This window comes from Tauraco erythrolophus, chromosome 3 (assembly GCF_009769465.1).
Source record: "Tauraco erythrolophus isolate bTauEry1 chromosome 3, bTauEry1.pri, whole genome shotgun sequence".
Classification (NCBI taxonomy): Eukaryota; Metazoa; Chordata; class Aves; order Musophagiformes; family Musophagidae; genus Tauraco; species Tauraco erythrolophus.
The window spans coordinates 46043751-46071592 of NC_141467.1; the positions used below are offsets into that span (position 1 = coordinate 46043751).

A 27842-nucleotide genomic window follows, 5' to 3' on the forward strand; every position below is an offset into this window, starting at 1 on the left:
CAAAGGCCGCCAGGAACCGGCCGCACCTCCCGGGCCGCGGCCCGCCGTAACGGGGCAGCCCTGCCCCAGGGGCGGGCGCGGCGCGGGGCGGTGACGGCGGTGGGCGTGACCAGGCAAAGCGAGACGGGCGGCATGAGGGGCGGGGTCCCGCCTCCGGGGCGGGGCTCGGAGGGGTCCTTCGGGCGTAGCGGAAGTGCATGCGGCAGCGCGATGAGGTCAGACGTCGTACGGCGGGGGGAGGGGTGGGGCGACGCGACGGCAGCGCGGAGCGGTGGACGCGGTCGGCCGAGGCGGCCGCTTGGGCCATGGCGCACCGCTACCTGCTGCTGGCACGGGGGGGCTGCCGGCGCCGGGGGCTCCCCGGGGTCCTGCTGCAACAGCTGCTCTGCGGGAGGGGCCTGCTGGGGGCCAGGCCCTGCCTGGCACAGGTGAGGGGCAGGGCACGGGCCCGGCCGGTCGATCCCCCCGCCCGTTGGCCGTAAGCGGGGGGGGTCTGGGTTGTCATGGTGACGCGTGCCGCTGCCCGGGACCCTGGGGCGGGGGGAGGCGCTCCGCTGCCCGGGGCCGAGGGCTCCTCACGGTTCCCCGCGGCCTTCCCCGGCTCGTCTTCACCCCCTTCGGCGCAGGTGGCCTCCTGCCTGCTCGGTTCTCGCCCTTCCGGGCGGCGAGAGCCGGTGGATGGGCGTGAGTGCGGCTCCTCCTGGTGCGGAAATGGCAGCCAGGCTCCGTGCGGGAGCACCTGCGGGCATCTTCGGCCGCAGAAGCCTTTCTTGTCGGGGGAGGATGAGGCGGCACCTGAGAGCTGCTGCTGCCGCCGCACCACGCCGGTATTGCCGGATTCCCAGCGGGTTTTCCAGTGATGTCTGCCGCCGAGCTCCAGAGTACCTCCGTTGCTTTTCCAGGGTGACGATTCGCGGTAGGGGGGGTTGCGGCCTTCCGCATACGGCGTCTGTGCGGCGGGCCGAGCGGTTTGGTTTGGGGCGTTGGGTGGTCAGCGAGCGTAGCGGTAACGTGCTGAAAAAGAGAAGGCAAGTGGCGAGTTGTTTGCGTTCGGGGATTGCCCGGGGCAATGGTGTTATGGATCTGAACCTGCTTTTCTAGGGCTAACTGATAAACTGTGGTGGCTGGGTGTTCGTCCTTGGTAAAATGGTTTAGACCGTCAGCTATTATGTGCATTTCCTTTGTTGTCAACCCTACCGTATCGGAGGAATGACAGGCCTATGCTTCTGATTGGGAAAAGGGAGATGCTTAATTCCTGTTTCTTTCAGTGGCATCTTGGGCAGGTTGCTTTGTTTTTCTGTAGTGTACAGGGAAGAACAGTTGCATCTTTGTAGGTATGAAGGTTATCACTAGGATAGTGATAATTGTGAGCTGAACACACATAAGGATGTTAGTAACTTAGGACTAAGTATAAACATGTAGTTTGTTTTTGATATTGAATTTATGTTTTTGTTTGGTCAGAGCTGAACATCATTACAATAATAAATCAAACACTGTCAGCGCTACTGCTAATCCATCAGGAAACTAATTCTTATTTATGTCAATAAAATTTAATCAATTCTTATTTGGAATGACACATGGGAACTACGAAGGGAGTTGTATTCATCCTAGCATCTGAGTGTGTATACACGTAGCAAAACAAGGAAATTTGTTTTCATCAAAGCCATTACTAACTTTTTTTTGATCTTTCTTTAAAAAAAACAAAAAAACAACTTGCATTAAGTTAGATTTCTTTACCAGCTTTCTGTCCCCACTCCCCTAACATGCTCTTATGTGATATTTTGGTGACTGTAGGTAATTAAGACTTTTGGTTTCATTTTATTTTGTTTGATTTTGAAGTTGGTTTTGAGTATAGCTGTGAACTTGTAACTTTCTAGAATTAATGGATTCTGGGTCTTTTGCTTACATAGCTGAGCAAGTGGATTTTCTGTTCTTGCGTTGTGTAGCCTCAGTTTTTAAAAATTGTTATGGTTACAAAGTTTTTGTAAAGTCAGTAGTTCTGCTTATTTAAAATTATATATCTTATTTAATATTGGAATCATGGAGAAGACACTTTGGTGTTACAGATCTTGGATTTAAGTTATACTCTAGAGTAGTGACATTTTCTGGGTTATTTTAACTGTAAAACTGACCTTTGTGTACTTTGCTTATCTTGAACATATAATTTAAAAAAGCCTTGATTTTTGGTGTCACAAGGTTTGCCTGAAAAAAAAAAATAGATTTTTTTGCTTTATACACTGTGACAGTTCTTTCATCTGTGACTGAGAAAAGCTGAGCGGAGGTTCCTGCTACATAGCCGAAAACAGCATCCAGTCCAAATGTGCTTTGTTTGCTTTCTCTCTGCTTAGGCAGTGGGTGTGCTTGTATCTGCTAAGCTTGGGGTGGCATTCCCATTGCCAGCCACCCCAGGGACAGGTCCTGTATTGGGATCAATACAATCAGTTTTCATCCTGATGATTTACAGAGTCAAAAAAACCCAAAAACCAACCCACACCAAAACCAAGCAATTGTTACCAGTGTAGCGTGATTCTGACAATTTTTGTGTTTATGGAATGCTATGGTGAAAGGAAACTGTGTGTTTCAGTAGATGGACTCACTGAGACCTGTCAGAAGCATAAAAGCACACCTCCCAGACTCCGTCAGCTCACCTCACTAGTCAGGAGGTTTACTGCATGTCCCATGAAGTCAGTTGTTCCCTTTCTCACAAAACAACTTTAAACCACTCGGCTCTCTGCATTTTAACTTGACAGATGACTATGCATTTATTCATGGAATTTAGGATCTGTAGAGACAATTCAGCAACAAACCAGTTCCATTATTCAGATCTGCCCCAAAGGTCTATCTTCTTACCCTTCACTCTCTCCTTTGCTCCCTCCTTCTATCCCCACCCCCCCCCCCCCCCCAAGCTGATTAAACTGTAACTTAATTCTGTAATAAACCCATGCTGGTCTAGCTGAGCCACACAGTTAGATTTGGCTTACTCAGACTTTTCTTTTAAATGTGAGCAGTTGCTTTATTTTAGTTGGAGTAGAGGTTTCTGAATATTCCTGTCTCTTTACAAATAAAAAGTAATCTGAGCTTGCGGAATAAATAACTCCCAAATCTTCTGGTGTTGTAGGAGATCAGTGACATAGAAGAGAAGCCAGTATTACTGGGCATAGCTTTGAGTTTCATCTGTTACTGCAACATTCACGACCAGTTTGTATTTGAACTACAGATGGGTTGTTCTGTGGCAAGCTCTTTTTATTTAATTGCCCACACTGATGCATCCTGCTTGTCCTAAAGCTTCTTCTAGGAGCACAGGTGCCATTGCTTATGTTGGAGGTCATCATGTGTTGGACCTAGGAGCTATTCTCTGAATTAGCTGCTCTCCAGACTATCTGCACTGCACACGTTTTTCATGATCAATAAAATGTCCTCTTGAATTTTCAGCATCAGACGTTATTCAAAGACACACAGTGGCACAAAATAATGGCTGGATCAAGCATCCTAAGAATTCTTAGCTCAGTCTACAGCAAAAGCAACAAGGACGTTTTGGTATTCCTCTTGGTTCCAGCAGGTGGAACTAGATGGCTACTCAGAATAAGTCTAATGTATTTCATCACTTAATAACGGATGGAGGGGCAAGCTCCCAGACAGAAGGCTTCAGGAGAGTTAGAATTCAATTAATGATATGTCAGCATTCCTAGGGTAGTCTTAGCATGTAATCTGATATCCTGCAAGTTGGTTTAATATGCAAAAATGGATTTTTTTTCTACAACCATTGTAACTTCACTATAACAAAATTGCTGTGGAGGTGCTAACATTGAGCTTTCCTTCACAGATGTAGTCCTAGAGGTGTTAGTCCTAGATGGGTATTTGCTGTTTTGCATGGGTACCTTGAGTCATGTTTCCAGGACTTGTTGTTTTCTGGTTTGTTTGGGGATTTTTTTTTTTTTTTAATGTTTCTTTGGCTGTTAAGATAAATAGCTTCTAATCAAAAAAGAAGAGAAGGAGACTGAGCACCTCTGTGGGCAGAAGGGAATGGAGGCAGAAAGTAAGTCAGCTTGTGAGGAAATCTTGATAAGAATAATTTTTCTTTTTTTTTCTTAGAAATGCTGGGAAGGCTTAAGAAGGGGATAAGTTGGGATTTTATCTAAAATATGGCTTTCTTGAAGAAAGGGGGTTTGAATTCTCTGTAATAAAATTGCAGCTTACTCTGGTTTTAAGTATTCAGTTATGATACCGGAAGAATTAGTCATTTAAAATATTTGTATTTCCTTCATTGTACTTAAATGGTGAATAACAGTAAAGAATTAGTCTTAGAACAAGGTGTGCTAGACTTGGGTTTGTTGTGGTTTTATAACTGGATCTTTACCTATGCAGGGGTTGAGGTCTGCTTTTTGAACTGGCATTCAGCCTCTGTGTTGGTTTCCTAGCTGGACATGAGCATTGTCTGCCTTATCTCTTTCTTTTGGATTCAAGCAGATATTTCATATTCAGAAGTTACAGTTTCTTAGCTATTTGGAGAAGGTTGCAGTTCTTTAACAAAACATTGCTCAATGCTGCGTGGATCATGCTTGTACAATCACAGTTAGTGTTACACTTCAGTGTCATTCAGCTGGTGTTATGAAATGTTTCCCCTAGGTATTTAATGTTCATAGTTTGTAGTGTTTCCTGCTTGATTTTTCTCCTTTAATAATATTATGTTTGTGTATAGGATGAAACTTAACAGAATAAAAATTTCCTTGCTGTAGAAATTACCCATTTGATTGACTTTTCCTTTTCCATTGTTGTCTTACACTCTGGTCCACAGCAGTTATTATGAAGTCTGTTGTAGAGTTCTTGTTGTGAAGTATTATCTGATTTGTTGCACCTTCTTGTTGCTTTATATTTATTTTTCATCTTACAGCTGCGTGAAAAAGTTGCCACTGGAGTTACTACTGACAGAAGTACTGTCTTGGCAAGTGTAATTGCTGCTTGCAGAAGGCTTTTCTCTCAACCTCCCAAAGGTGATTATAACTTTGATCAGTGAAGTGAAGCAGATTTCATTCCTTGCTGAGAACTGCACTTGTGTGCCATTTAAGTTTAGTCTCTGGGGAGAAGTAAGTTCTTGTACTAACTAGCCATTAATCTTGAGATGGAACATCGATTTATGGGATTTTTAGGAGCTAGTAGAGAATGACTGCAGTTTGCTCAACTTCATGCTATGCAATGCAGTTTGTCTCTGATTTAAAGGATAGCTTTACTTTAAGTTATTAAATACATTTGATATTTTCTTGTCAACAATAGCGATTTATGGGAACCTGGTAGAGTTCTTCAACAAAAAGACAAGAACAAACTGTTTTTGTGGTTGATATGTAGCCAGCTTCTTTGCCATTATACGCATTCAGCTTGTGACTACTGAAGTGTAATGACAAAACTGTAAACTAAAAAGCAATCATGAGCTCTTTAACTCTTTCTTAATAGGATTCGAAAAATATTTTCCCAATGGGAAGAAAACTAATGGAACTAAAGGTACAGCTGGAGAAACAAAAGGTATAAAAAGCTGCTTGATTTTGTTTTTGTAGAATGTGTATTCATTAGATTAGACCTTAGCATAACATTGTGGGTTTGGAGTTTTTCTGTTTATTTTTCAGGGAAGATGTTTCTGTACCAGATTAGTTTAAAACTGCAAATTTGTATGTTTTCATTAAACATGATTTTGCTTTCTTATCATGTATATCTTCTGGAATAACATTTATTTTCTCTTATGCTTCTTCCGGAATGCTGTCCTTATTGGAATGTTGTCCTTAAATTCTTGTTTTACTGTTTCCTGTTCGTTGACGTAGTCATGCATTCAGAGGTTCTCTATGTGTATAGTTCTCAGCTTTTCCTAGAGCAAGCTAAAATACTCATTTTGTATTGAACAGCCCTGTTGCTTGGAAGAGGCGTTAGTAGTGACAGTGCTAGAAGGAGCCCTATCTTTTCAAGGAGGGAAATGACTATGGAAATTCTTAGCAATAACAGCCACTCAGTTGCATCAGAAATCTATGTAACACATCTTCCAAGGAGAAGGAGAGGCAGCAACCCTATGAGTCTGTTACGAGAGCAGTAACAGGAGCAGCAGTTTTCCTTTCACTAGGCCTTGAATGGTGAAATCTAGGGTCGTGCCTAGGTGCCCAAACTGCGAAGCTCTTGAAAGAGCTAGGGATGTAAGGAATGTGTTTTAGAGTTGTCCTCTGTCTCACACTCTTGAATATGTTGACCTGTGACATTATGCTACGCCATGCAGGCACCTTGTGAGTTGGATGAGTAGAAGAATGTTTAAGATTAACTCCTTGGCTCAGATGGCTGTTACTGTGTTGTGTTGGTCTTTAGAATATTAAAAAGGATGCCAACCTATGACATCAATAAACCCTGAGCTTTAAGAGGACCATAGTATGACTGGAGGGGTGAATGGAGATGCTACTTAGAGCTTGTGGTAGTGTTTTGTTGTTTTTGTTTGGTTTGGGGTTTTTTTTTTAAATCCAACCAACTCAACCCACTTGCATCCCCCCTCAAAACCAATGAAAAGCACCACCACAACCCCCCAACTCCCAACAAAATGCTTTGAATAATCTTGCACGTCTTGGGTTAATGCAGTAGAAATAAGTTTCATATAACTTATGAAACTTCCTCTCCATAACAGGCTTCTTTTTATACTTTGGATGTTTTTAGTTTTTGGTGCCTGAGTGTCATCAGTTATACAGTTAACAGACCTCTCTTCTTGTTATAACTGTGCGAGATGGGTGTGTCTGCCAGTTAATGGACTATATATATGGTTTTCTATGGAAAATGCAGTTTCTCTCATCCTCTAATTATTGTAGCATTGCAAACTAGTTAATTTTTCAGAACAACTCTTCAATTTTAAAACTGTTAAAACCAGTAGGAGATTGTTATAAGGTGTAAAAATATATTTTTTTTGTTATGTTTTATTTTTGTTAGAAGCAAAGCAAGCTAGCGCCCGACAGCCTAGTGGGACTAGCAGTGGAGGAGGTGGCAGTGGCGGAAAAAAAGGCGGCAAGAAAGAAGAAACTAACTGGTGGACCAGATTACAGAAGGTCTTGACTTTAAAATATCTTTCTTTATGGTACTAACTGTCTTGTCCCCATGAAATAACCGTGTATGCTTTTTGCTTTTTAGGGCCATATTCAGACTGCCTAAATGCTCCTTAAGCCTCCTGTGCCTAGTATTTCATAGTGACTGGCTCTAGGTGGCTCCCCACTCAATGCCTTTCATAAATAACAGTTTTGTGTATATACACCTTCCAGAGGCATCTATCTCTGGTTCAGGAATGTCAGTGGAGTTTTAAGCTATACAAATATGGTTGCTAGTAGTCAGTATTCTTACAGTGGAACCTCAGGCCTTAAAGGCTTCGTATTTTGTTTCAGAATGTCAATTTGTAAAACTTGCCAACCACACAACACTAGTTAAATGTGGTTTACTGTTAGCTGTTCTGACCTTAATGGAATACTTATGTAGGTTTCTTTTCAAAATTTATATTTGTTGTCATTAGCTGTAGCACAAAGGTGATAGCGTCTGGCAGTGCAAGAATATAGAGAATATTTTTCTGATTTTACTTAGTGGGCATAAATTTTTTCTTGTTTCTGTGTTTTTCCTCTTAGTTTTTTCCTTTGTTTTTTAAGTCTTACACGTAGGGCAGGGAGGCCTGGACAACAGGGAAAATCATTTTGGAATGGAAAGAGAAAGGTCATATAACAGATGGCAAAACTTTTTTTTTTTTTTAATAAAAGTAGTTAATAGATCAAACCACAGTTTAATTACTGTTTGTAAAACACTCCAGATTTTCTACTAGTGTTGTAATTCCTCAGTTATATCTGAAGTTACTGAAGTGTGTTCATACAACAAAACATAGCTTTGTTTGACATTCTCTATGGTAACCTTGAGGGCAGGCAATAGAAGCCAGAAATAGATACTGGAACCTGTTTGGTTTTTTTCTTACTATATTACAGACTCTCAAACCACTTTTTTTTCTCCATTTCCTAGGGTGACATTCCATGGGATGTCAGGGAGTTTCGGATGTACGTAGTGGGAAGTTCTTTTTTCTGGACGATGGTTGTATATTACTTCTTCTTCAGGGTTCCTGGGAGAGAAATCACCTGGAAAGACTTTGTCAATAACTACCTTTCTAAAGGAGTGGTGAGTAGTGAGGAGAATCAAAATGGAAAGTCAGTGTGCTGAAGGTGCTTATTTCTGCCTCCTGCTTATACCTCATGTATCTGTGGAGTGAGAGCTGGTTCAAGAGTAACTTTTGAGGGAGAAAGAGATCAGCTTTCATCTTAATCAGTTCCTTGATCTGATGTTCTGGACGACTGTGTGAAGATTTGTGTCAGCTCAAGAAAGGACAGGGAATGAGCAGCTCGGGACAGAACTTCTTTGTTGGATAGGTCGTGTAGATGCTAGTTTGAAGAGGCAGTGTAGCCACAGTCTCTCAGCATATGGTCTTATAGTACAGGTAAGCTGACATAATGCAGCCACGCAAGCTGCCCTCAGAAGAAACTTGCTCCTAACCTTAAACACTTCCACAAGACCACTCCCCTGAAAAAAAAAGTGTCGTGCTTGTTTCATGCTTTAAATGTGTTCCTCAGGGAATCTGAGGAGCAGCAGTGTGAACAGATGGGGATGGGGAATTGAAAAATCTCTTCCAAGGACAGTAAAATAGCTTCCTTTATTTGTTTTCTCCTCTCTATTTTTTGTTTCCTTCTTACCTGGAGCCACTACTGGAGCAATCAATTTTATCGTTGGTGTCCTATCTCTCTGTAGAACTTGGCAGCTTTCCACACTTGGAGTAATAGGTTGGTGATGCTGTGAAGTTCAGGAGATCGAGTGTCTTACACAGGCCTTTTCCACTTCAGGAACCACTAGTTCTTGCCTCTGTTACTTCCCTGTTTGTAGCTTCATCTGCAGGTTAGGAAAACGTTGGCTTGCTTCCTCCTCTAGGTTTCAGACCTGGGATTTTGTGTTAACCGCATGTTTCCTACTCCTCCATTACTTTGGTAAACTGCTAAACAGGTTGTTTCCGACTTTTCTTTGTCTTACTGATCTGTGCAGAGCTGCTCTGTACACTTTTCCCCTTCTGCCTAGAGTGTGTCTTGCAGTCCTGTTCTTAATTGACAACTATGTGTGTATCTTGTGGAAAAAACCTTACTGATTATATTTGTTGTGAAGCAGTGAGACCTAGCTCAGTAAAAAGATTAGTTTAGCTGTTCTAGTGAACAAAGCCTGAACCCTTGTTGCAGAAAAGCCTTATGAAAGTGGGTTGTTGCACAAAACCAAGTCTCCTGGGCCCTTGTAAGATGTAGGCTGGATATTCAGATACGCTAAATATGTAGCCATCAAATGCTGTTGGTTGCCATAGTGGTATCTAGTTAACAGGGAGAAGACATCAGCACTACTGGGGTTATAAACTTTTCAAAACTAACATGTACAAGTAGTTTTCATGAAGTCAGGCTAGATCTAGAGTAGCTTCTTAGCTCATGTTGTGCTTCAGTTCTGCCAGAAATGACCACATGTAGTGAATTCAAGGAAACCTTCCTAGGCTGCGTACAGTTCAGGCCCAACTTGTAGAACCATTTCTAGTTTAAGTTCTTTTAAGATGCTGAAACCAGTTATTTTATGGAAAGAGGAAGAAAAAATGGAAGGAAACTTTAGTTGCCTTCTGAAGAGACCCTGTCAAATTCACGAAACTAACTGTTTGTGAATTCTTCTATCAAAAACCCCACAACTTTATGGTATATATCTGTGAACCTGCAGCTCAGTTCTTGATTTTAATTTATGCAATATCTGTTACCTCAACTAGATTATACCTTATCTAATTGATGTTATTGTGTTTGATGTGGTAGTACAGGAGGCCTTTTATTTTAGGGAAAACAATTGTAAGAGCAAAGTTAAGTTTTCCCTCATTCTATTCAGCTTGTTTTGTTTTGGAAGCTGCTACAAGAGTTTGGAGTCATGTGGTCTATTGCTTTTAGTGTTTGACCATTGAAATGGTTAAGTATTAACTATTTCACTGTACCTGTAATTTGAGGTTTACATTAGTTTTTTTCCTTGAAAAATGGTGTGAGATTGTCCTTCCAATCTAAATTCTAATGTGCCAATATTCCTTGTATACTGATTACATACACGATTCCTCATAATGAGGAATGGCAAACTGTAGATTGTGGAACCATCCTGGTCTACAACATGAATTCTATCCTCCTTACTAGAAAACAGAACAGGTTCATATTTGTTATATGTAGCTGTTAGCTGTGGTAGAAGTGCGGTGACTGTACAAATCACAAATTTTGGTTTTTTCCTCCTGCAGGTGGACAGACTCGAAGTGGTGAACAAGCGTTTTGTTAGAGTGATCTTTGTTTCAGGGAAGTCTCCTCATGAATGGGTAAACATTTTTTATATATGTATATGAGACATTAGTAACAGCAGAGCAATCTTTTTAGGTAAAGTTTGATGCAGAAAACTTGGAGTATTAACAATCTCTTAATCTAAAACACTTTTTTTACCTTACTGTTACATTATCCTGCATTGTTTGTTTTTTCACTTTATTGTACTGATTGTTTTGCTACAGATGTCTTAGAATTATGGCAAGTAGTTCCTTTCTAGCACCATGCTCTTAATACAAATGCACAAACAAGAAGAGTGAGAAATTGCTCGAGGTTCTATATTTTTAACTGCTGTTTTCCATCTGCTCAAGAAAATCTCAGAATTAATTGTACCTACTTTTGGCTCGTTTCTGTTCCAGACTGCTTTTATTTAGCCAGTTATTTGAAAAACAAAGAGAAATGTGTAACTTTGTCTCCATTCAATACTTAAGTCTTTAAAACTAAACTGAGAACTCTCATTCTTGAGAAAAGTACTTATTTCAGGGAGTTACTTCTCTAGTAGCACAGTGAGGAGCAGACTGGTGCAGGTGAAAGTTTTTCAAAGAGTAGTACTCAGTGGCAGGGACCTATTTAAAAATTAAGTAAAAAATGAAAAATCTCATATACCACATGGAAAATTTAGAAGAAGCATTAGAGAAGCTTTATCCGGTTACCTCTTCTAGGTTGTGGAGCTTTTTTGACTGACTTTCTGAAACAAGGTCTGCAAGTCCCTCTGGGGTAAAGTGATTACTGCAGCAATTACTTAATCAGTGAGTTTCAGAGTGTCTTATTTATACACCTACCCTTTAGCCCACATACCACCAGCTGCCTTACTTTCTCAATCAGTTAATACTTAGGACTACTCTATTTTATTTTTTCTTTTTCAATATTAGGGTCAGTAAGGGCAAGTCAGGCAGGTCATGGTGCAAAAGGGAAGGTTTTCTGGATAAACTGAATCTCAACACTATTTGAAAGTAAAGTTTGTTTGGTTTTTTTCTGGTATATGATATAAGTTCATGCTGTCTTTTGTGAAGACAGCTAACTTTAAAGCTAATATGGACTCCAAAAGTAGAGAACTGTCTTTCTTGATCAGAAAGGCTGAGACCTTCGGGTGAAACAGTGAGTTGTATGGCTGCTGTGTTTGCTGGTTCATAGAATCGTAGAATGGTTTGGGTTGAAAGGAACCTCAAAGATCATCTAGTTCCAACCCGCCTGCCATGGGCAGGGACACCCTCCACGACATCAGGTTGCTCAAAGCCTCATCCAACCTGGCGTTGAACACTCTGTTCTGACTGTGTAGCTCCCTTCTAAAGATCTGTTTACCTACTTTCCTTCTGTTTGTTCCTGGAGCAAATGACAGGATTTCAGTCTGTTTGAAGTGCCTCAAAGCTATTTGGTGTATGATTTCTGTAGAAGCAATGACAGATACAGTGTATTTAGGTTGGTAGGCCTTAGATTTAAGTGTATTTTATATTGGTTACACACTTTACAAGGCAACTTAAACTTGGTCTGAATCTGTTCTGAGAACTGCTTATGTATGTGTTAGAAGAAGTTGGCTTGTAATGAAGCCAAAATAAGATAGGGCACTTTGTGGTGATCTCTGCTTTTTTTTTATAGCAGTACGTCTGGTTTAATATTGGTAGTGTGGACACTTTTGAACGGAATCTTGAAACTGTGCAGCAAGATCTGGGAATAGAAGTGGAGAACAGATTGCCTGTAGTCTACTCAACAGAGAGCGATGGGTAAGAAGTTGCTTTAAAAATAGTCTCTGATAAAAAATGATTGTGTTTACAGTCTAGAGTTGTAAGCCATGCACCCTATGCTTCACTAGGTGGCAGTGTGACCAGAATAACAGTCATCTTGGGTTTATTTTTGAATGTTAACTGTAAGAGGAGCTGTTCAGTACTTGGTCTGTGTAGAAATCCATTACCCTAAATATAGCTTCTCATTACATAAATGTTTGTTTACAATTAGTCCTTCCTTCATTTAAGCCCTTCCTCCAGGTGACTTGTACTAGAGCAGGAGTCAGCCAGGCATAGCAGCAGAGCTCCAGAGATGGCACTCATGCAGACTTTTGAATGGACAAAATATGCTTAGAACTACAGTATATTGACTGAGATACAACAGGCACCAATTTTTGTCCATAAGCTCAGCAGCAGTCAAATTCTGTGGCCTTGCAAAATGGTAAGAAATTGGTGATTAAGTAAATCACGCTATCCTGTCTTGTAGCAGGAGCTGGAAGATGCATCATGCTTTTAATCTCTACATCAGTTAAGAAAAACAGTACGGACATCAGATTTATGGCATTTTTGCTTCCTCAGCAGGGAATAATGGCTGGAATACTATATCTGTATTCTTTATGTTAGTCTCATGTAGCTGCGTTTCATTGACTGAATTTTAGAAGAGACTAGAAGTGCTTCTCTGATACGGTTTTCTGAATGGCTTAGAAGACGGATGTAATCTTGTATCCCAAGAACTCATTTCTTCTTGATCTGAGTCGGAAGTCTGAAAATGGCTCCTGCTGGTGTCTGTGAAGTAGGTTTTGTACCATCAGGAAATTCAACTTTGGGTGCAGTAGCTTGTATCACTAATGATAAAGGCTCATTTGCTGCCTCTTTTGTGTTTTCATTCTTGGTACTATAGTGTGTGTTTCAGTTTTTGGGGACGGAGGGGAAAGTTTGGTTTATTTCTGCAGTGTGTTTTACCAAGCTGCTACTGCCTGTTTGTCTTGCTGGCAACAGGAAAATGGTAGCCTTAACTCTGGACCATCTGCAACTTCAAATAAATGTTTTCTGTTCCCTGTTCTTCTGTAAACTCTATCTGTCTCATTTCAGTGTTTCTGTCTAACAGGGCATGCTTTTAAGGACAGTCCATAAATAAACCTGTTGAGCCCTTACTTAAACAAATCTGGAAAAAAAAATGAGTGGACAGGGCTTGTGCTCGTGCAAAGAGGCTGCATGTCAGCCTGAGGCTTCTCACAGCAGACTGGGAAAAGTATGTCAGTTCCCATGTTGTCTTCAGCCTTTCACAAATCTCTTATTTGCTGAACCCCTCTTTATGACCACAGCTCCTCAGGCGCTTTCCTTCTCCGTATCTGTTCTTCATAGAATACATTGCCTGCAACTTTTTGCTCTGCCCCAGAAATGCCACAGGAAACAGGAGAGAGCAGCGCTTACATGATCAGAGTACTGCTGTTCCCTGCCGGATCAGAATCTGCTGAATACCATAGGATAGGGAAAAATCTTTCTTCTCCTCTTCATCCCAGAAATGTGAGATATCAGTAAAGCGTGGAAATCCTGTGCTATCTTATGATAGTGCTTTTTTTCAGCATTTATTTTTTGCTGAGTGTTGACAGAACCTCTTGTGAGCTGTTCCTTGAAAGTCTTACCACAAAAATCTGTGCAGTGTTCAGATACTATAATAACGAGGACTGTTTTAGTATTAGGATTTTTGGCTTGTTCAGAGCTGTGCTAGAAAGCTGGAGGACAGACAGTGAAGGATAATGGGCAATGAGTAATAAAAAAAAAAAAAGCCCCACAACAGAAAAACTCACTATAGCCTTGAGGGAGGGAAATACACACGTTGAAAGAAAAAATGTAAAAAATTGAGAAAGACCTAAGGGAAGAAGAATGAGTATGTATTTTGGAGGGAAATTTCTGTCTGAAGGTGTAGCATACACCAATTATATGCTACCTAATGCAACTTATTTGGGACTGGAGCCATTTGCATAACTAGTCCTGTGAATTTACTTTTGAAGGGCATAGAAAATTAGCTACTTCTGTTTACTAGGTAATGCAGTTTTCCTCCGTAAAGCTCATCAAGGGCACTTAATGTGCTTGGTTTAAAAAGAAACAAAAATCAATAAAATAATTTGTTCTCAAATTTATTTTGTTTTATTTCCCAGTGTGAACAATCTGCAAAAATGTAAACATTACAAGTTAGTAGAGTATTAGTCCTGAATTTGTTCACTTATGATGGAATCAATGCTTTGTACATTTTATATGCAGTAATGAATTTTTGTAATATATGTGGTTTTCTACTTTGTTTTTTCTCCACAGATCATTTCTCTTGAGTTTGCTGCCTACAATCCTGATTATTGGTTCTTTACTATACACATTAAGAAGAGGTCCTGCAGGCTTAGGTCGAGCAGGGCGTGGAATGGGTGGACTTTTCAGTGTGGGTGAAACCACAGCCAAAGTCCTTAAGGATGAAATAGACGTTAAATTCAAAGATGTAGCTGGCTGTGAGGAGGCCAAATTGGAAATAATGGAGTTTGTTAACTTTCTGAAAAATCCCAAACAATATGAGGATCTGGGAGCAAAAATTCCAAAGGTAAGGGAATGATAACTTAGCAGAGAAAGACTAAAGACTTCTTCTAGTAGTCCTCAGTATTCTAGATTGTGCTAGGAATGTTTACGTACGCAACGCTTTCCAGCTTCTGTCTTCTCACAACAGTCAGAAAAAAAATAAATAGGTGTTGAGTGCCAGCAGTATAAATGTGGTGCCAGAAGATTTGCCTTGTGGAAAACTTAATCTGTTCACATGGGTCAGAAACAATACATAGCATGGATGTGTACTGTCCTCGTTGTATATAATTGTTATAGAATTGTCGTTTGGCTATCTTGTCGTGGGAGCCCACCTGATAATATAGGAATTTTTTGTCTTTTAATGTGTCAGTCAAAGAAAACACGGTTCCTGTATCTAAGCATGGCAATGTTGTATCTATTTTTTTTTTTCCTTTTGCTGGTTTAAATGAGAGATTAATCTTCAGTGTATTTCCTTGCACAATTTTAACTGTAGTGGAAGAAGAGCCAGTGGACTAAACATCATAACGTGTAGATCTTTCAAGAAAGATATTTCATGGGCTTATATTATGTTTTCTTCATGAGGAAAATATACTTGTTTCTTTTGCAGGGGGCAATTCTGACAGGTCCTCCAGGCACTGGGAAAACACTTCTAGCTAAAGCTACAGCTGGAGAAGCTAATGTACCGTTTATCACAGTCAATGGCTCGGAGTTCTTGGAGATGTTTGTTGGTGTGGGTCCAGCTCGAGTAAGTCTTTGTCCTTGCTCTTTTATTTCAGTATTGGTTGTTGAAAGGGCATTGTCAAGTTTGGGAGGGAAACAGTTTGATTATAGCTGAAGTTTTCATTTATGCAGATTGCTTACAAGTGATACCAGATGGTTATCTAAACACAAGAATCATAGATGTACCTTTCATAAAAGGAACTAATGCAGTTCAGTATCTAGTTGCAGGCCATTGGGACCTTAGGGGTTTATGTCTTTGCTGGAACTTGAGAAAACAGAATGGAGCTCTCCAAGCTCTGCTCTGAAGTACATTTACTAGCTGGGTCAGAAATATGTAGCTCATTTGACTACTGCTATGGGACTGTCTCCTTCTGCTCTAAATGGTTATTATTTCTTTGAAGAACTTTATTCTCTTTGTAGTGTCAAACTCTTAGATACAAATAGTTGTCTGGGACACACAAGTGAGCTGGTTGAAATAGGAGTCTGAGGGTCATGGAGCTAATGATTGATTTCTGGAGATCAGGTAACTTAAATAACCAAATATATGTTTAACGTTTTTTTTTTGTGCTCTTTTGCCTTAACTCTCTTAAAGTAGCTCATTAGGCCAGAGTAATGCTGGACACAAGCATAAATAGGGAGAGGAGTGGCTGGTGAGCAGCCCTGCAAAAAGGTGCTGGTCGACAGGAGGCTCAGTATGGGTCAGCAGTGTGCCCTGGCAGCCCAGAGACCAAACCATATTCCGGGGTGCATCAAACACAGCATAACTGGCCAGTCAAAATAAGTGATGATCCTTCTGTATTCAGTGTTGATGCAGCCTCACCTTGAGCACTGTGCGCAGCTCTGGGCCCCACAATTTCAGAAGGATGTGGAGGTCCTTGAATGCATCCAGAGGAGGGCAGCAAAGCTGGTGAAAGGACTGAGCGGCTGAGGAGTTTGGGCCTGTCTAGTTTGGAGAAAAGGCAACTGAGAGGTGACCTCATTGATCTCTACAGCTTCCTGATGAGGGGGAGGGGAAGTAGAGAGGGAGGTGCTGATCTCTTTTCCTTGGTATCCAGTGCCAGGACCTGTGGGAACGGTTCAAAGCTGCGCCAGGAGAGGTTCAGACTGGACATTAGGAAGCATTTTTCTACCAAGAGGGTGGTCAAACACTGGAACAGGCTTCCTAGAGTTGGTCGATGTCCCAAGCCTGTCAGTGCCTCTCAGCCAGTCACAGACATTTCAACAATGCCCTTAATAACTTTTGGTCAGCCCTGAAGTGGTCAGGCAGTTGGACTGTAGGATCATTGTAGGTCCCTTCCAACTGAAGTAGTCTTTCTTTTCTATTCGCTGAAAAACATACTAAGTGGGAGGCTAGTTAGTTCCAGTACATCCCTTTTTCTTTAACTATTTTTTTAATTGCAACTACATTTCAAACATTGAGTTTTAAATCTATCTTCTCCTGTCTAGGAAGGAAGGACATTTAAATCTGCTTAAAAATATTCTATAAACAAGTTACTGATAATATTTTTCCAAACGAGGTGGGTAATATAAAAAAATAAGGTTCCTCATAACGTTCAAAATTACACTCCATTTCCAACAGCTCATACTTTCACCAAACTCCATCCATCTTGTCTTAAGCCTTAAAAAGTATAATGCAAGGTAACACACTTTTGGAAAACTTTAAAGATTTATTTGCTACAAACTGCAAACAGACTTGAGGAAGCATACTGTGTTTTTTTTCCTCATATTTAAAAACTAATTCTGCTAGTATGAAATGGAAATGCTTTAGGGTCTTGTTTTGAATTTGAAGTTTGACAGGGAATGGCTCTTATCAGATATATGTGGGTTTATGTCCTGTGGAAATACACAGGAAAACTCATTTTGACTAAGTTCTGTAAAGCCCTGAAAAACTGAAGTTTTTACTTTTTACATGTCTAGATGCGTTAGAGGTTAGCAGATAAACTTTGCAAGATTTGGTCCTTAGTTTGTCACAGCTGTGCATGCATATGCCTCTTGCAAGCCTCTTTCTCTGGTCTTTTGCTGGACTTCTTCCAGTAGTACAGGTGGGAAAAGATAAGTGAAGCCAGATAACTTGGGGTCTTCTGAAAAGAGAGAAGGAAGAGTTGGAGGAACGTGCAGATAGGCACAGAGCTTGGAACTGATAACAGGAGCTGTTCACAAAGTTAAATGCAGAAGCTAGTTGGGAGTGGAGGCTTCAATGAGGATGCAGAGAGGGCTGGAAAAATGTAAGGAAATTCCCCTTCACTATGAAGGAGAGAGAGTATAGGCAGAAAGTGGAGAAATAGATGCAGAAATAGACAACAGGGTAAAAAACATGGATGGTGATTGAAAAAAGTGTTTGAAACCCAGAGGGTATGGAGATAGTGATCATGTATGTAAGATGAGTGGGGCTTGAAAGAGGGAGCATGCAGTGTAGAAGGGACTTTTCTGAGAAACAGTAAGAAATGAAACTGTTCCATATCCTCTGGGAAAGTATTAGATATCCTGAAATAATAATGGTCCTCAGAAACTACATTGTCATTAGCTGTCAGTATGTACCTGAAGAGCCCTAAAGCAAAGTGACTTAACCTTTCTCTGCTGGTCTATACAGATGATTATCAGCTTTTACTACCGAGTGAAATCTGTTGACGTAACAGTTGCTTCCTTGGCTGTGAATTGAGGTTTCAACACAGTTGGCAATTTCCGATGCCTGTAGAAAACAACATGAGAGTGTGTTGAGTTTTGTTTCCTATGAATTTAGTAAATAAGTCAGTTGTTAATGGTGCTAAATTGATTATTTGTAAATCAGGATATGCTAAAATTAAAACCGTTTACACATACTTAGTTCCTTTGATGTTGGAGTTTTTTAGTATATATGGATTACAGTAATTTTTAGTCCTACTCCATCTGAAAATAGTTGTATATTTCTGGATCTCTGTCACTTTCCGACTGAAAGATCATTAACTTTGAGCATCTGATGCTTTTCTTTGTTTATCACACTTCTTCATGCTTTATTCATTGTGCTTTTTTCAAATTCATTTTACAAATCAGAGTGACTTTCTGTAGTAGAGTGTACTGTTCAAAATTCACATCTCAATCTCATCTGCTCTACATTGTTTGTCATCAGAGGAGCCTTCTCTAATTGCATCTCTAACATACAAAGTAGTAAAGCTCTGAGCTGCATGTAATTCCCACTCAGGTCCAAATTATTCCATAATGTTTCATTTCCTGTTTTCTCCAGTTCAGTTCCTCAGTTGTACGTCTGTTAACTTGCTGAACTGATTTTAATGAGGTCCTTCTGATATATTTGCAAGCAGAGTAACATTGTCATGTAGCATCTTAAAGTCAATCACGTTGTGCTATATCTACTACAGTAGAATTTGATAGGTAATATCTTTACTTATCTGAAAGTAAAAAAAAAAAAATATTTCCACTATTTACTTAGGTCTTAGCCATTTTTCCAGACTTCTAGAAGTTAATTTAGCTTCCAAATACTTGGAGGTGAATTCAGTTTTCTTAGCCTATGTAATGGTGAGACAGGATGGCCAAGAGTCAATATTGTAACAGCATATGGTTAGAGTACAATGGTAAGTGCTTGTAAGTAAGCCTTAAGTTCACTGTAGGACCTACATCACCCTGTTCTAACTGCAGGAAAACTTAAACTATTTTATTTCCTTGGTATGAAGAACTACTGCGCAGTAGCATTCCCATTCATGTTCCGGTTCTGCTTTTAATACTTTGCATTAAAGAAGGGCTTAAAAGAGAAATCTTGCTTTAAATCTCTGAACTTTGGAGGCTTTTGGAGCTGAAGTTGAAGATATATTTCAGTTATTCAGGAAAAGTGGTTATTTCTTAAGGCTTTAAGTTGTTTAATGTTTATGGATCGAGAAAAGATTTGTCAACCAAGGGGCTTCCAAATAAGTGGATTCTTGCTTAGCAGCAGCTACAGTGTTCATTTCCCATGGCCTTGAGAGCTGGCTGGAGGCTTTGGAACACTAACAACCATCCTCAATTGTAGTGACACTGTTACTGATGTACCTCTTCCCCTCCTACCCACCCCCCAACTCTGAACAATTACAAACCAGTCTGATACATACTCTCTTCTCTTAAGGTTAGAGACTTATTTGCTCTTGCTCGTAAAAATGCCCCCTGCATTCTCTTCATTGATGAAATAGATGCAGTGGGAAGGAAGAGAGGAAGGGGCAACTTTGGAGGACAAAGTGAACAAGAGAACACACTCAATCAGCTTCTAGTAGAAATGGATGGTAAGTATTTAACATCTAATATTACATTATAATGACAAGGTTAAGGGAAAGAATTATATATATATATACACATGTGCCATTTCAGACCTGTTAACCAAGATACAGTTCTAGCTTAAATATAAATTCTGTGTGTTTCTTTGCTTCCTAAAATGAAGAATGGTGACTCATTCTGCTGCAGCCTGCTGCTTTGCAAAAATTCTTTCAGAAAAAAGAACCATCATTCTGCTTGTGATAACTCTTTGTCATAGTTGAATAGGCCAAAAAAAAATTCTTTGCATGGGACCAGTCTGTCTGTAAAAAATACAGCTAGCCACGCTGGTTCTGCAACTTCCTGAGCAGTTAATCTATTATTGCATTTTGAAGATAAAGTAGGATTTGATATAGCACTTCACAAAGCAGAGCCCAAGGCCATTTTTTCGCTTGTTATGAAAAGCTGGACAATGCTCTAATAAATGGAAGTATTTTCAGCTTTAAGATCATTTGTTTAAACTGTCAGTTCTTATGTGGCCCTGTAAAACAGACAGTCTTTTTATTTCTATTTCATTTATTTCATGGAAATTATATTCACACAGATTTTTTCTTTATTACATTTCTTCAACAGGATTTAATACAACCACAAATGTAGTAATTTTGGCGGGCACTAACAGGCCAGATATTTTAGACCCTGCTCTAATGAGACCAGGACGCTTCGACAGGCAGATTTACATTGGTGAGTTTTATCTGCATTGCTCTATACTTCTGCGTTTGTAGAATACACTGAAATCACTGCTGCTATTTACCTATGTAACATTGTTGCACGTGTTCAATTAGAATATGCCTATGTGAAAAGTAAAAGCATACTTCTTTAATCTTAAAGGACCCCCAGATATAAAAGGAAGAGCATCTATTTTCAAAGTTCACCTTAGACCTCTGAAATTAGACACCGTCTTAAATAAAGATAACCTAGCAAGAAAACTTGCATCACTAACACCTGGGTTTTCTGGTAAGTGACTCCTACTGCCACTGTTCTCCTGCATTTACTACATAAGCTGTAGATATTTTATTTTCCTACTACTTCTGGTTTTCTTGCACCTGATCTTCTGGATGGCACTCTTACTTTATTTACTGGTACAATATGAAATTCTCTTTGCTTATCTGAGCAAGTAGGAGATTTCCGAGGGTCTTAAGTTTTGTCTGCCTCAATCAGGATGACATACCAAATGGCAGTTTCTTCTGTCTTCAGCAAAAGCAATTCAGAGATTTCTCATTGCTGTCACTCTTGTGGGTATTCTTCGGTTTAATACGTTTATTGGATTCTTTGAACACTACTAGAGAAGACCTGAGTTTTGCAGAGTTTGTGTGCACGTTCTGTAGGGGGATTTCTGTTTCTGGATGTAAAAACTCCTCCCTGGGAAATGTATTATAACCTTGTGTTGAATTAGGAATGGATGTGAGAACATCAAACAAGTATGTCACTGGTAATAAATTCTATTCGGTTCTATTCTATTCTATTCAGTAGCTGTCTATCTAAGAAAAATTCTAAAGCCAAAACTGTAGTATGTGTTTTTAAATGTCTCTTAAAGAATTATGCTATGTGTAACAATCTATTTCAGAGAGCATTACCTTTAATTCTCAAACTCTATGAGAATCTATAGAAATCTAATTCTAGATAAGGTTATCTTCATGCTAGACTGAAAGTTGTTGAAAATGATCAGTAATTCATGCCTTCTCTGCTTTTAGGTGCTGATATTGCTAATGTTTGTAATGAAGCTGCTTTAATTGCTGCAAGGCATCTCTCAGATGCTATAAACCAAAAGCATTTTGAGCAAGCAATTGAAAGAGTTATTGGAGGTAGGTGAATTGCATCAGTAGTTTCTCAAAAATTGTAATATGACAGATAACTTCCTTTTTTTACTTAGAGAGAGAGAGAGAGAGAGAGAAAGCCACACTTTGAATTTTTCTCCTGCTCTTCAAGGTGGTAGTTTCTTCTCTCCTAAACACATTCAGATTTAGGAAAGAAGTATCCTGCCTCTATTGCTGACTTTTGTAATGGAGAAAGGGGTAGGGTAGAGAAATTTCATTAGGATGCTTTTCTAATTTCTTCAAAATGGCAAGAGGAGTAGCTGTTTGGATTTAGCAGTGCTTTGAACTGCTGTTAGCCTGGAATAGTCCAGAGAACTATTTGATTTTTCAAGTGCAAATATTTTATTTAAACACTTGAATATTCTTAAGAACATATACTTTGAAACTGGAAAATCTAATCAAGGACAAGTAAAAGTAAAGTAAAAACTGGCAGACAGACATTTCTAAAACCTGCAAGTTGTTTTTTGTTGTGTTTTTTTTAAAAAAAAAAACTTTTACATGGCATCTAAGTTTAATCGCTCACCATCTTTCTAAATGAGATAAAGGATTTCATTGGAGAAAAGTATGTCTGAAACTACTAATCAAATTTATTTTATAAAGGTTTGGAAAAGAAAACTCAAGTACTGCAACCAGAGGAGAAAAAGACAGTAGCATATCATGAGGCAGGGCATGCAGTTGCAGGATGGTTTTTGGAACATGCTGACCCACTCTTAAAGGTAAAGGAAACTAATTTGAACTAGTAATTTAATAGTAGCATGGACAGCATCTTTTTTCCTTTTCCTCACACCCCCTACCCCCTAATTTTGAGAGGGTATTAAAATATGTAATCTTGCAAAAGATAGTGTGTGTAAATTTTAGAGTACTTCTTTGGTTCACTTCTCATAGCTTTCTTAACCGTTTCTGACTTAGCTGTTCCAGAGTTTGTACTATAAATGTCCTTGTAAGGTGAAAGGGGTCTGGTCTTCTCATGAGTCTGCCTGCCTTGATAGCTGCTTTTTCTCTGAGGCTTTTAGCACAGATCAGTGGTTTAAGTTAATCTTACCAGGTTATGGAGGTAGATGCCTCTTCAGGAATATAACTGTAAAAATGATCATCTAGAGTCTGATTTTTAGTTTTAATTTGCTTTTTGGATGCACAGCTGGACAAGTCAAAGATACAGGAAAGAGCACCTCAGTCTCCCAAATTTGTTGTAACATTCCAAGTTTTTCTTGGCTGTGTTCTTAATTTTATCTGACTTTCAAGCTTAAAAATAATCTTGTACAATTTACTGCTGGAAAGAAGGACACCAGTAAACACGGAAACAATTTCAACTATTCAGAATACTAAAGATGCAGAAATGCTGTTGCAGAATACTTAAAGCCCTGTACATAACTCTAATAGAATAGTGGATTTCCATTAAAAGTTAAAAAAATACCATGCAGTCTTTGGAAAAGACATGACAGTGGTCTTACCTTTCTTTTCCAGATATTCTAGTAGTTGTTTTCCCAGTTTAGAGCTAGCCAGGGCTTCTAAGGATAAATCACAATGAGGGCAAAACTGTAAATGGAAATAATATCTGAATTAGACTTCAAGGGTGAGTATGGCGTAGGTTGTGTAATTAAAAATAAAGTCAAACTGAAGAATGCTTTGTTTTATAACACTACTTATTTCTAGCATTCTGTTAATTTTGATTGTAGGTATCTATTATCCCACGTGGTAAAGGACTGGGTTACGCTCAGTATTTACCCAAAGAACAGTATCTTTATACCAAAGAGCAGCTACTTGACAGAATGTGCATGACTCTGGGAGGACGTGTATCTGAGCAAATCTTCTTTGGGAGAATTACAACTGGTGCCCAAGATGACTTGAAGAAGGTGACCCAGAGTGCATATGCTCAGGTATGTGCTTAAGTGAGACCTTTTTTTCTTACAGTTTTATCTGCTACATAACACCAATATTTCTGAAAGGATGCAATTTGATCAAATATGTCCCTCAAAAGCCTAGTTTCAAAAAATACTATAGGAATAAGCATTGTGCTGTTGTTGTATAGAGATTCTGATGACTCAAGTATTTCATTATAGTCTTACAACAGGAGTCCATGCATTAGGCTTTGATTACTATCCTACATCTGCCCACAGGAACATACATGCTGCAGTTGGATTCAAACACAAGTGGAAACTGTATGCTTTTAAAATGGAATTTAGTGCACAGATTCGATCATCTGATCCTACTTTTACAGTTGTCCAGTTTGAAGACCCAATTTGGATTCACATATGTAACTAAATCCAGAAAACCTTGTATTTAAGCACTATTTGCTGTCAATTAAGGCTGATGAAATTAAGACATTAGTTTGTTTGTATCATATTAACTAGCATAGATGAGTAACTCGAAATCTTAATCAATGTAATGACTCACCTAAGCGCAGCCATGTGCTACACATGGGTGCATTATTCCATTTCCTGCATCAACATGAAAGCTGTCATTTTATAAGACAACTCAAAAGGTGAGCAAGAGGGACATTTTAGAGTATGATTCTCTTCCCCTACATAACACTTACCCCCCCACCCTCAAACCACACCCACTTTCTAGTCTCTGGTGTGCCTCTTGTTGCCCAGTTCTGGAAGTAAATGTGTAATGAAATCCTGCTAATGTTAATTTTATGGGACCTATAGTGACTGTTGTTCAATTTTAAATTAAAAAATGTTTAAGTGTACACTTTTCTTCACACTAACCAGACGTTGTCTCCAGAGAGAATTGGGGACTTAAATAAAAGTATTGAAATTTTCTTAAGGAAGCAGGCTAAGATGCTTGGTTCTAATATTGAGATCTCTTTGAATTCTGAATATTCTGTCATACCTATATTCATCTTGCGAAGCCATGCAGAGAAGTGCCACATTAGTAACCATCGCATTGATAATGGCCATGGACTGAATACATAAATAGCAGTTTGAACTTATTTCTGTCTCTGCTGGAGTAAAATGCAAATTAAAACACCCATATTTGGCAACCAGAGGAGTCAATATTGAGTAATGAGTCAAGCAGGATAATGATTTTCACCTTTGTAGGGGATTGTCTTGGAATGAAGCATGGCACGTGATTTTTGCATATGCTAGGACAAAATCTTCAAGACTCTCTACTTTAATCCTCAAATTAAGTTAACTTATCTGTATGGGTGAGTGAAATATGCTAGACTTCAGAAGCATTTTGAATTCGAAAAGGACTTACATTTCTGGAAAAGGAAAGGAGTTTTACTGCTTAATGAAGGCTGAAATATTTCTCTGTAATATCTTAGTATTTAAACAGCAAAGCATCAGGTACATCATGAGTGACCACCTTTAAATGGTGGTATTTGTGTCTTTCAATTTAATCATTAAAAAGAAATAAGTGAAAGTAAGGAACTTTAGCTTAGGTAGATTTGAGTTTTCAGGGGAGGGTTGGCTTTAGAGGAAAAGATTGGGTCACAATGAAATGACTTCCTCCTTTCAGTTTTGTTTACCATATTTTTACATACCTTAAAATCTTTGGCTTGATATTTTTTTTTCCCTTTTTTTTCTTTTCAGATTGTTCAGTTTGGTATGAATGAAAAAGTAGGGCAGATTTCCTTTGATCTCCCTCGTCAAGGAGACATGGTATTAGAGAAACCTTACAGTGAGGCCACTGCCAGATTGATAGATGAAGAAGTACGGTCGCTAATTAACATTGCTTATGACAGGACATTAAGTCTTCTGACTGAGAAGAAAGCAGAAGTGGAGAAGGTGAGTATTACAGCATTTTTAGACACCAAGTTCCAGCTGGTAAACCAGAATCTGAATTAAACGGAATAGATTAAAAATAGTGACTATGTAAGAATATAAGGAAGTTTGCTAAAAAGCTATTTGATGTAATCTTGAGAGTGTGTCACGAGACTTAAATAAATAGGTATCTCTTGTGTTGGAACACCTCTGAGGTTCTTATGAACGTGATTTAACATCGTCACATCATCATTCCCTCTCCTTCATTATATGGTGAATATTCATTTGGAAAGTTGGCAGAGTCAGTCTGTCTCCTAAAGTAGGCTTTAGTAGATGTACTAGACAAGTGTGAAGCTTAAAAAAAACAAACACAAAATACCAGGATTCCAACTAAACTAAGCTCTCTAAGAAGGGAAGTATGTGTAACTTCCTTTCTCTGAATTCCTTTTGAACATTAAATAGAAATAATCTTTCTGCCATCTTCCCTTCCTGCCCCCTGGCTGCTTATGATCTGCCTCACTGCAGCTGAGATTACCCATGTGCGTTTTCTCGTCCTCCATACCAGGAAGCCTGACAGAGCAAAAGGGTAATTTTCCAGGATAGGCACCTGATAGGCTTACTGGGAAGAAGACAAGTTTGTATGGATTCAGTAAATGAAGGTGTAGCAGGTCATCATCCCAAAAATGATCGCTGAATATGGTTTGTGCTGAACACCACACTCACTGACCCCGATAAGGTTACAAACTACACTTGGGCAGTGTTGGACACATTGTAATTTTATGGTGCGTAACAGCGGCCCTGTTGAACCATCTGGTTTGATGGGAAGGGAATGCTTCTCTTCATCTATAGCTTAATGTCACGCATTAGGAGCCTTTTGGCAGCTTGTTCTGAAGCAACAATAACAGCAACAGTGGCCCACAGGGAGGGAGGGCACTTTGCCAGATCTTAAAAGTAGGATTTAAAAAATGGTATTTTTCTCCCTTGTGAGTGTTTAGGTAACAAAAATCATGTATTAAGTGAGCTCCGAGCAACCTGGTTTTTTTCCATCAGAATTAATCAGTGCTGAATTTGGTCCCAAACTGCCTTAACAAACTCTTCCAAGGAAGAGAGACAACTTAAGTATTTTGTGTGTGACATAACTTATTGCTATTCCAGGTTGCCCTACGACTACTGGAGAAGGAAGTGCTTGATAAAAGTGATATGCTAGACTTGCTTGGCCCAAGACCTTTTGCAGAAAAGTCTACTTACGAAGAATTTGTTGAAGGTACAGGAAGTTTGGATGAGGATACTTCACTACCAGAAGGCCTTAAAGACTGGAACAAAGAGCGCGAAAAAGAGAAAGAGGAGAGAACAGATGAACAGGTTGCTAGGCAGATCAGAGGAGTGATGCCGTTTTAACTGCAAAGAGTGTGTTGATGTTGACTTGCACTCTGGAAGAGAAACAAACTCACCCAGTTTGTACTTCAAAACAAAAAAAAATATTTATTCAACCAAACTGTATTAGAGATGGGTGGAAGAGTGATCTCTTGTGATGAGATAAGGATATTCTGCCCGCAATTTACATACGTGATGTCATCAGTTCACTGGTAAAGACGATCATCGTTCATTTGTCAACTGAAGAAACGTACGTTGGATTTGAGCTGCAGTGGAATGCCAGAACCGAGCCTCTCAAACGTTGAAACAGTTCAGATTCATGCACAAACTTTGTGGCACTGGTCTCTTTTTAAAACATGTATGTAAGCTTAAAATAAAGTTTTTGATTATTCAGCTAAAGTATTACTGTATGTGACCTGTTTCCAAAGAAAGAATCGTACAAAATGCGTTGTTGAATGCTCAGCCAAAAGTCTGGTCTTACAAAGCACTAGCTTTGCAAAACTATTAGCTCTCTCTCATCTGACCCTTTTCCGCTCCACCTTTCCTTTTGATTTTAAAAAGTCTGTTTACAGAGAACTGCCATGTAAGTTGACAGGGAGACTGGACACCCGCTTAAATATATTAAAATGTTCATGGTTCAGTGTCTTGAAGTCTGAAGCTCAGTTTGGCTCCTGCAGTTTTATGAGTCATTTTTTTACAGAGTTCTGCAAAATATTGAACATATGAATGTGTTGTGTAAATACAGTTTGAGTCAATAAAATCAGTACTTTTCTGAACAAAGCTTGTCCATTTTTTTTTCCTGGGTTCTTGGTATAGAATTCAAACCAATAGAAAACTTCTTAAGTTTAAGATTTCGTTAAATTAGGGTAGCAAGATTGTGCTCGCAGATACCAAAACCAGCTGCCAAATCCAAAGGTGCTAAATCAGATTGTCAGTTTCATACTGGTTTGCTTAACCTTAAGCTATTTTTTTTTTTCCCCCCTCTGCATAGTTGAATACAGTTGTTTTAGTATAGTCATCTGCTTCTGGTTGTCTGCTGTCTGCTAAGGACTTATCAGCTGCAGAATTCAGCTGTTCAAAAATTAACTGGCAGTCTCTCTATCCTAGAAGAAGAGAGGGAAGCCTGTTTGGATGGTGGGGTGGTGGTTAAGTGGGGAAGGAGAAGGAACCAAGCTTCTCTGCTGGACAACAAACCCTTTAAAGCTTATGACTGAGAGGGCAAGTTAAGGGAGTAACTAGTGGTTTAGTCCGTCTGTATGTTGCAAC

At 39.4% G+C, this 27842-nt stretch overlaps 1 protein-coding gene across 2 annotated transcripts; it reads left to right on the forward strand.

Moving 5' to 3' along the window:
* Nucleotides 1–305: 305 nt before the first annotated feature.
* AFG3L2 (AFG3 like matrix AAA peptidase subunit 2) lies at nt 306–27351 on the forward strand. 2 transcript variants are annotated; one of them, XM_086608561.1, is made up of 17 exons: nt 306–428; nt 4892–4991; nt 5449–5517; nt 6946–7061; nt 8008–8160; nt 10325–10399; nt 11997–12121; nt 14438–14711; nt 15294–15431; nt 19497–19650; nt 20252–20359; nt 20507–20632; nt 21370–21480; nt 22093–22208; nt 23169–23369; nt 25032–25226; nt 26358–27351. In XM_086608561.1, the coding sequence occupies exons 1-17, from the start codon at nt 306–308 to the stop codon at nt 26598–26600; spliced, it is 2427 nt and encodes an 808-aa protein (XP_086464687.1). In that variant the 3' UTR covers nt 26601–27351. The 2 variants fall into 2 exon arrangements, with proteins under 2 accessions (XP_086464687.1, XP_086464688.1); XM_086608562.1 differs by having other exon boundaries at nt 12000–12121.
* The last annotated feature ends 491 nt before the right edge of the window (nt 27352–27842 follow it).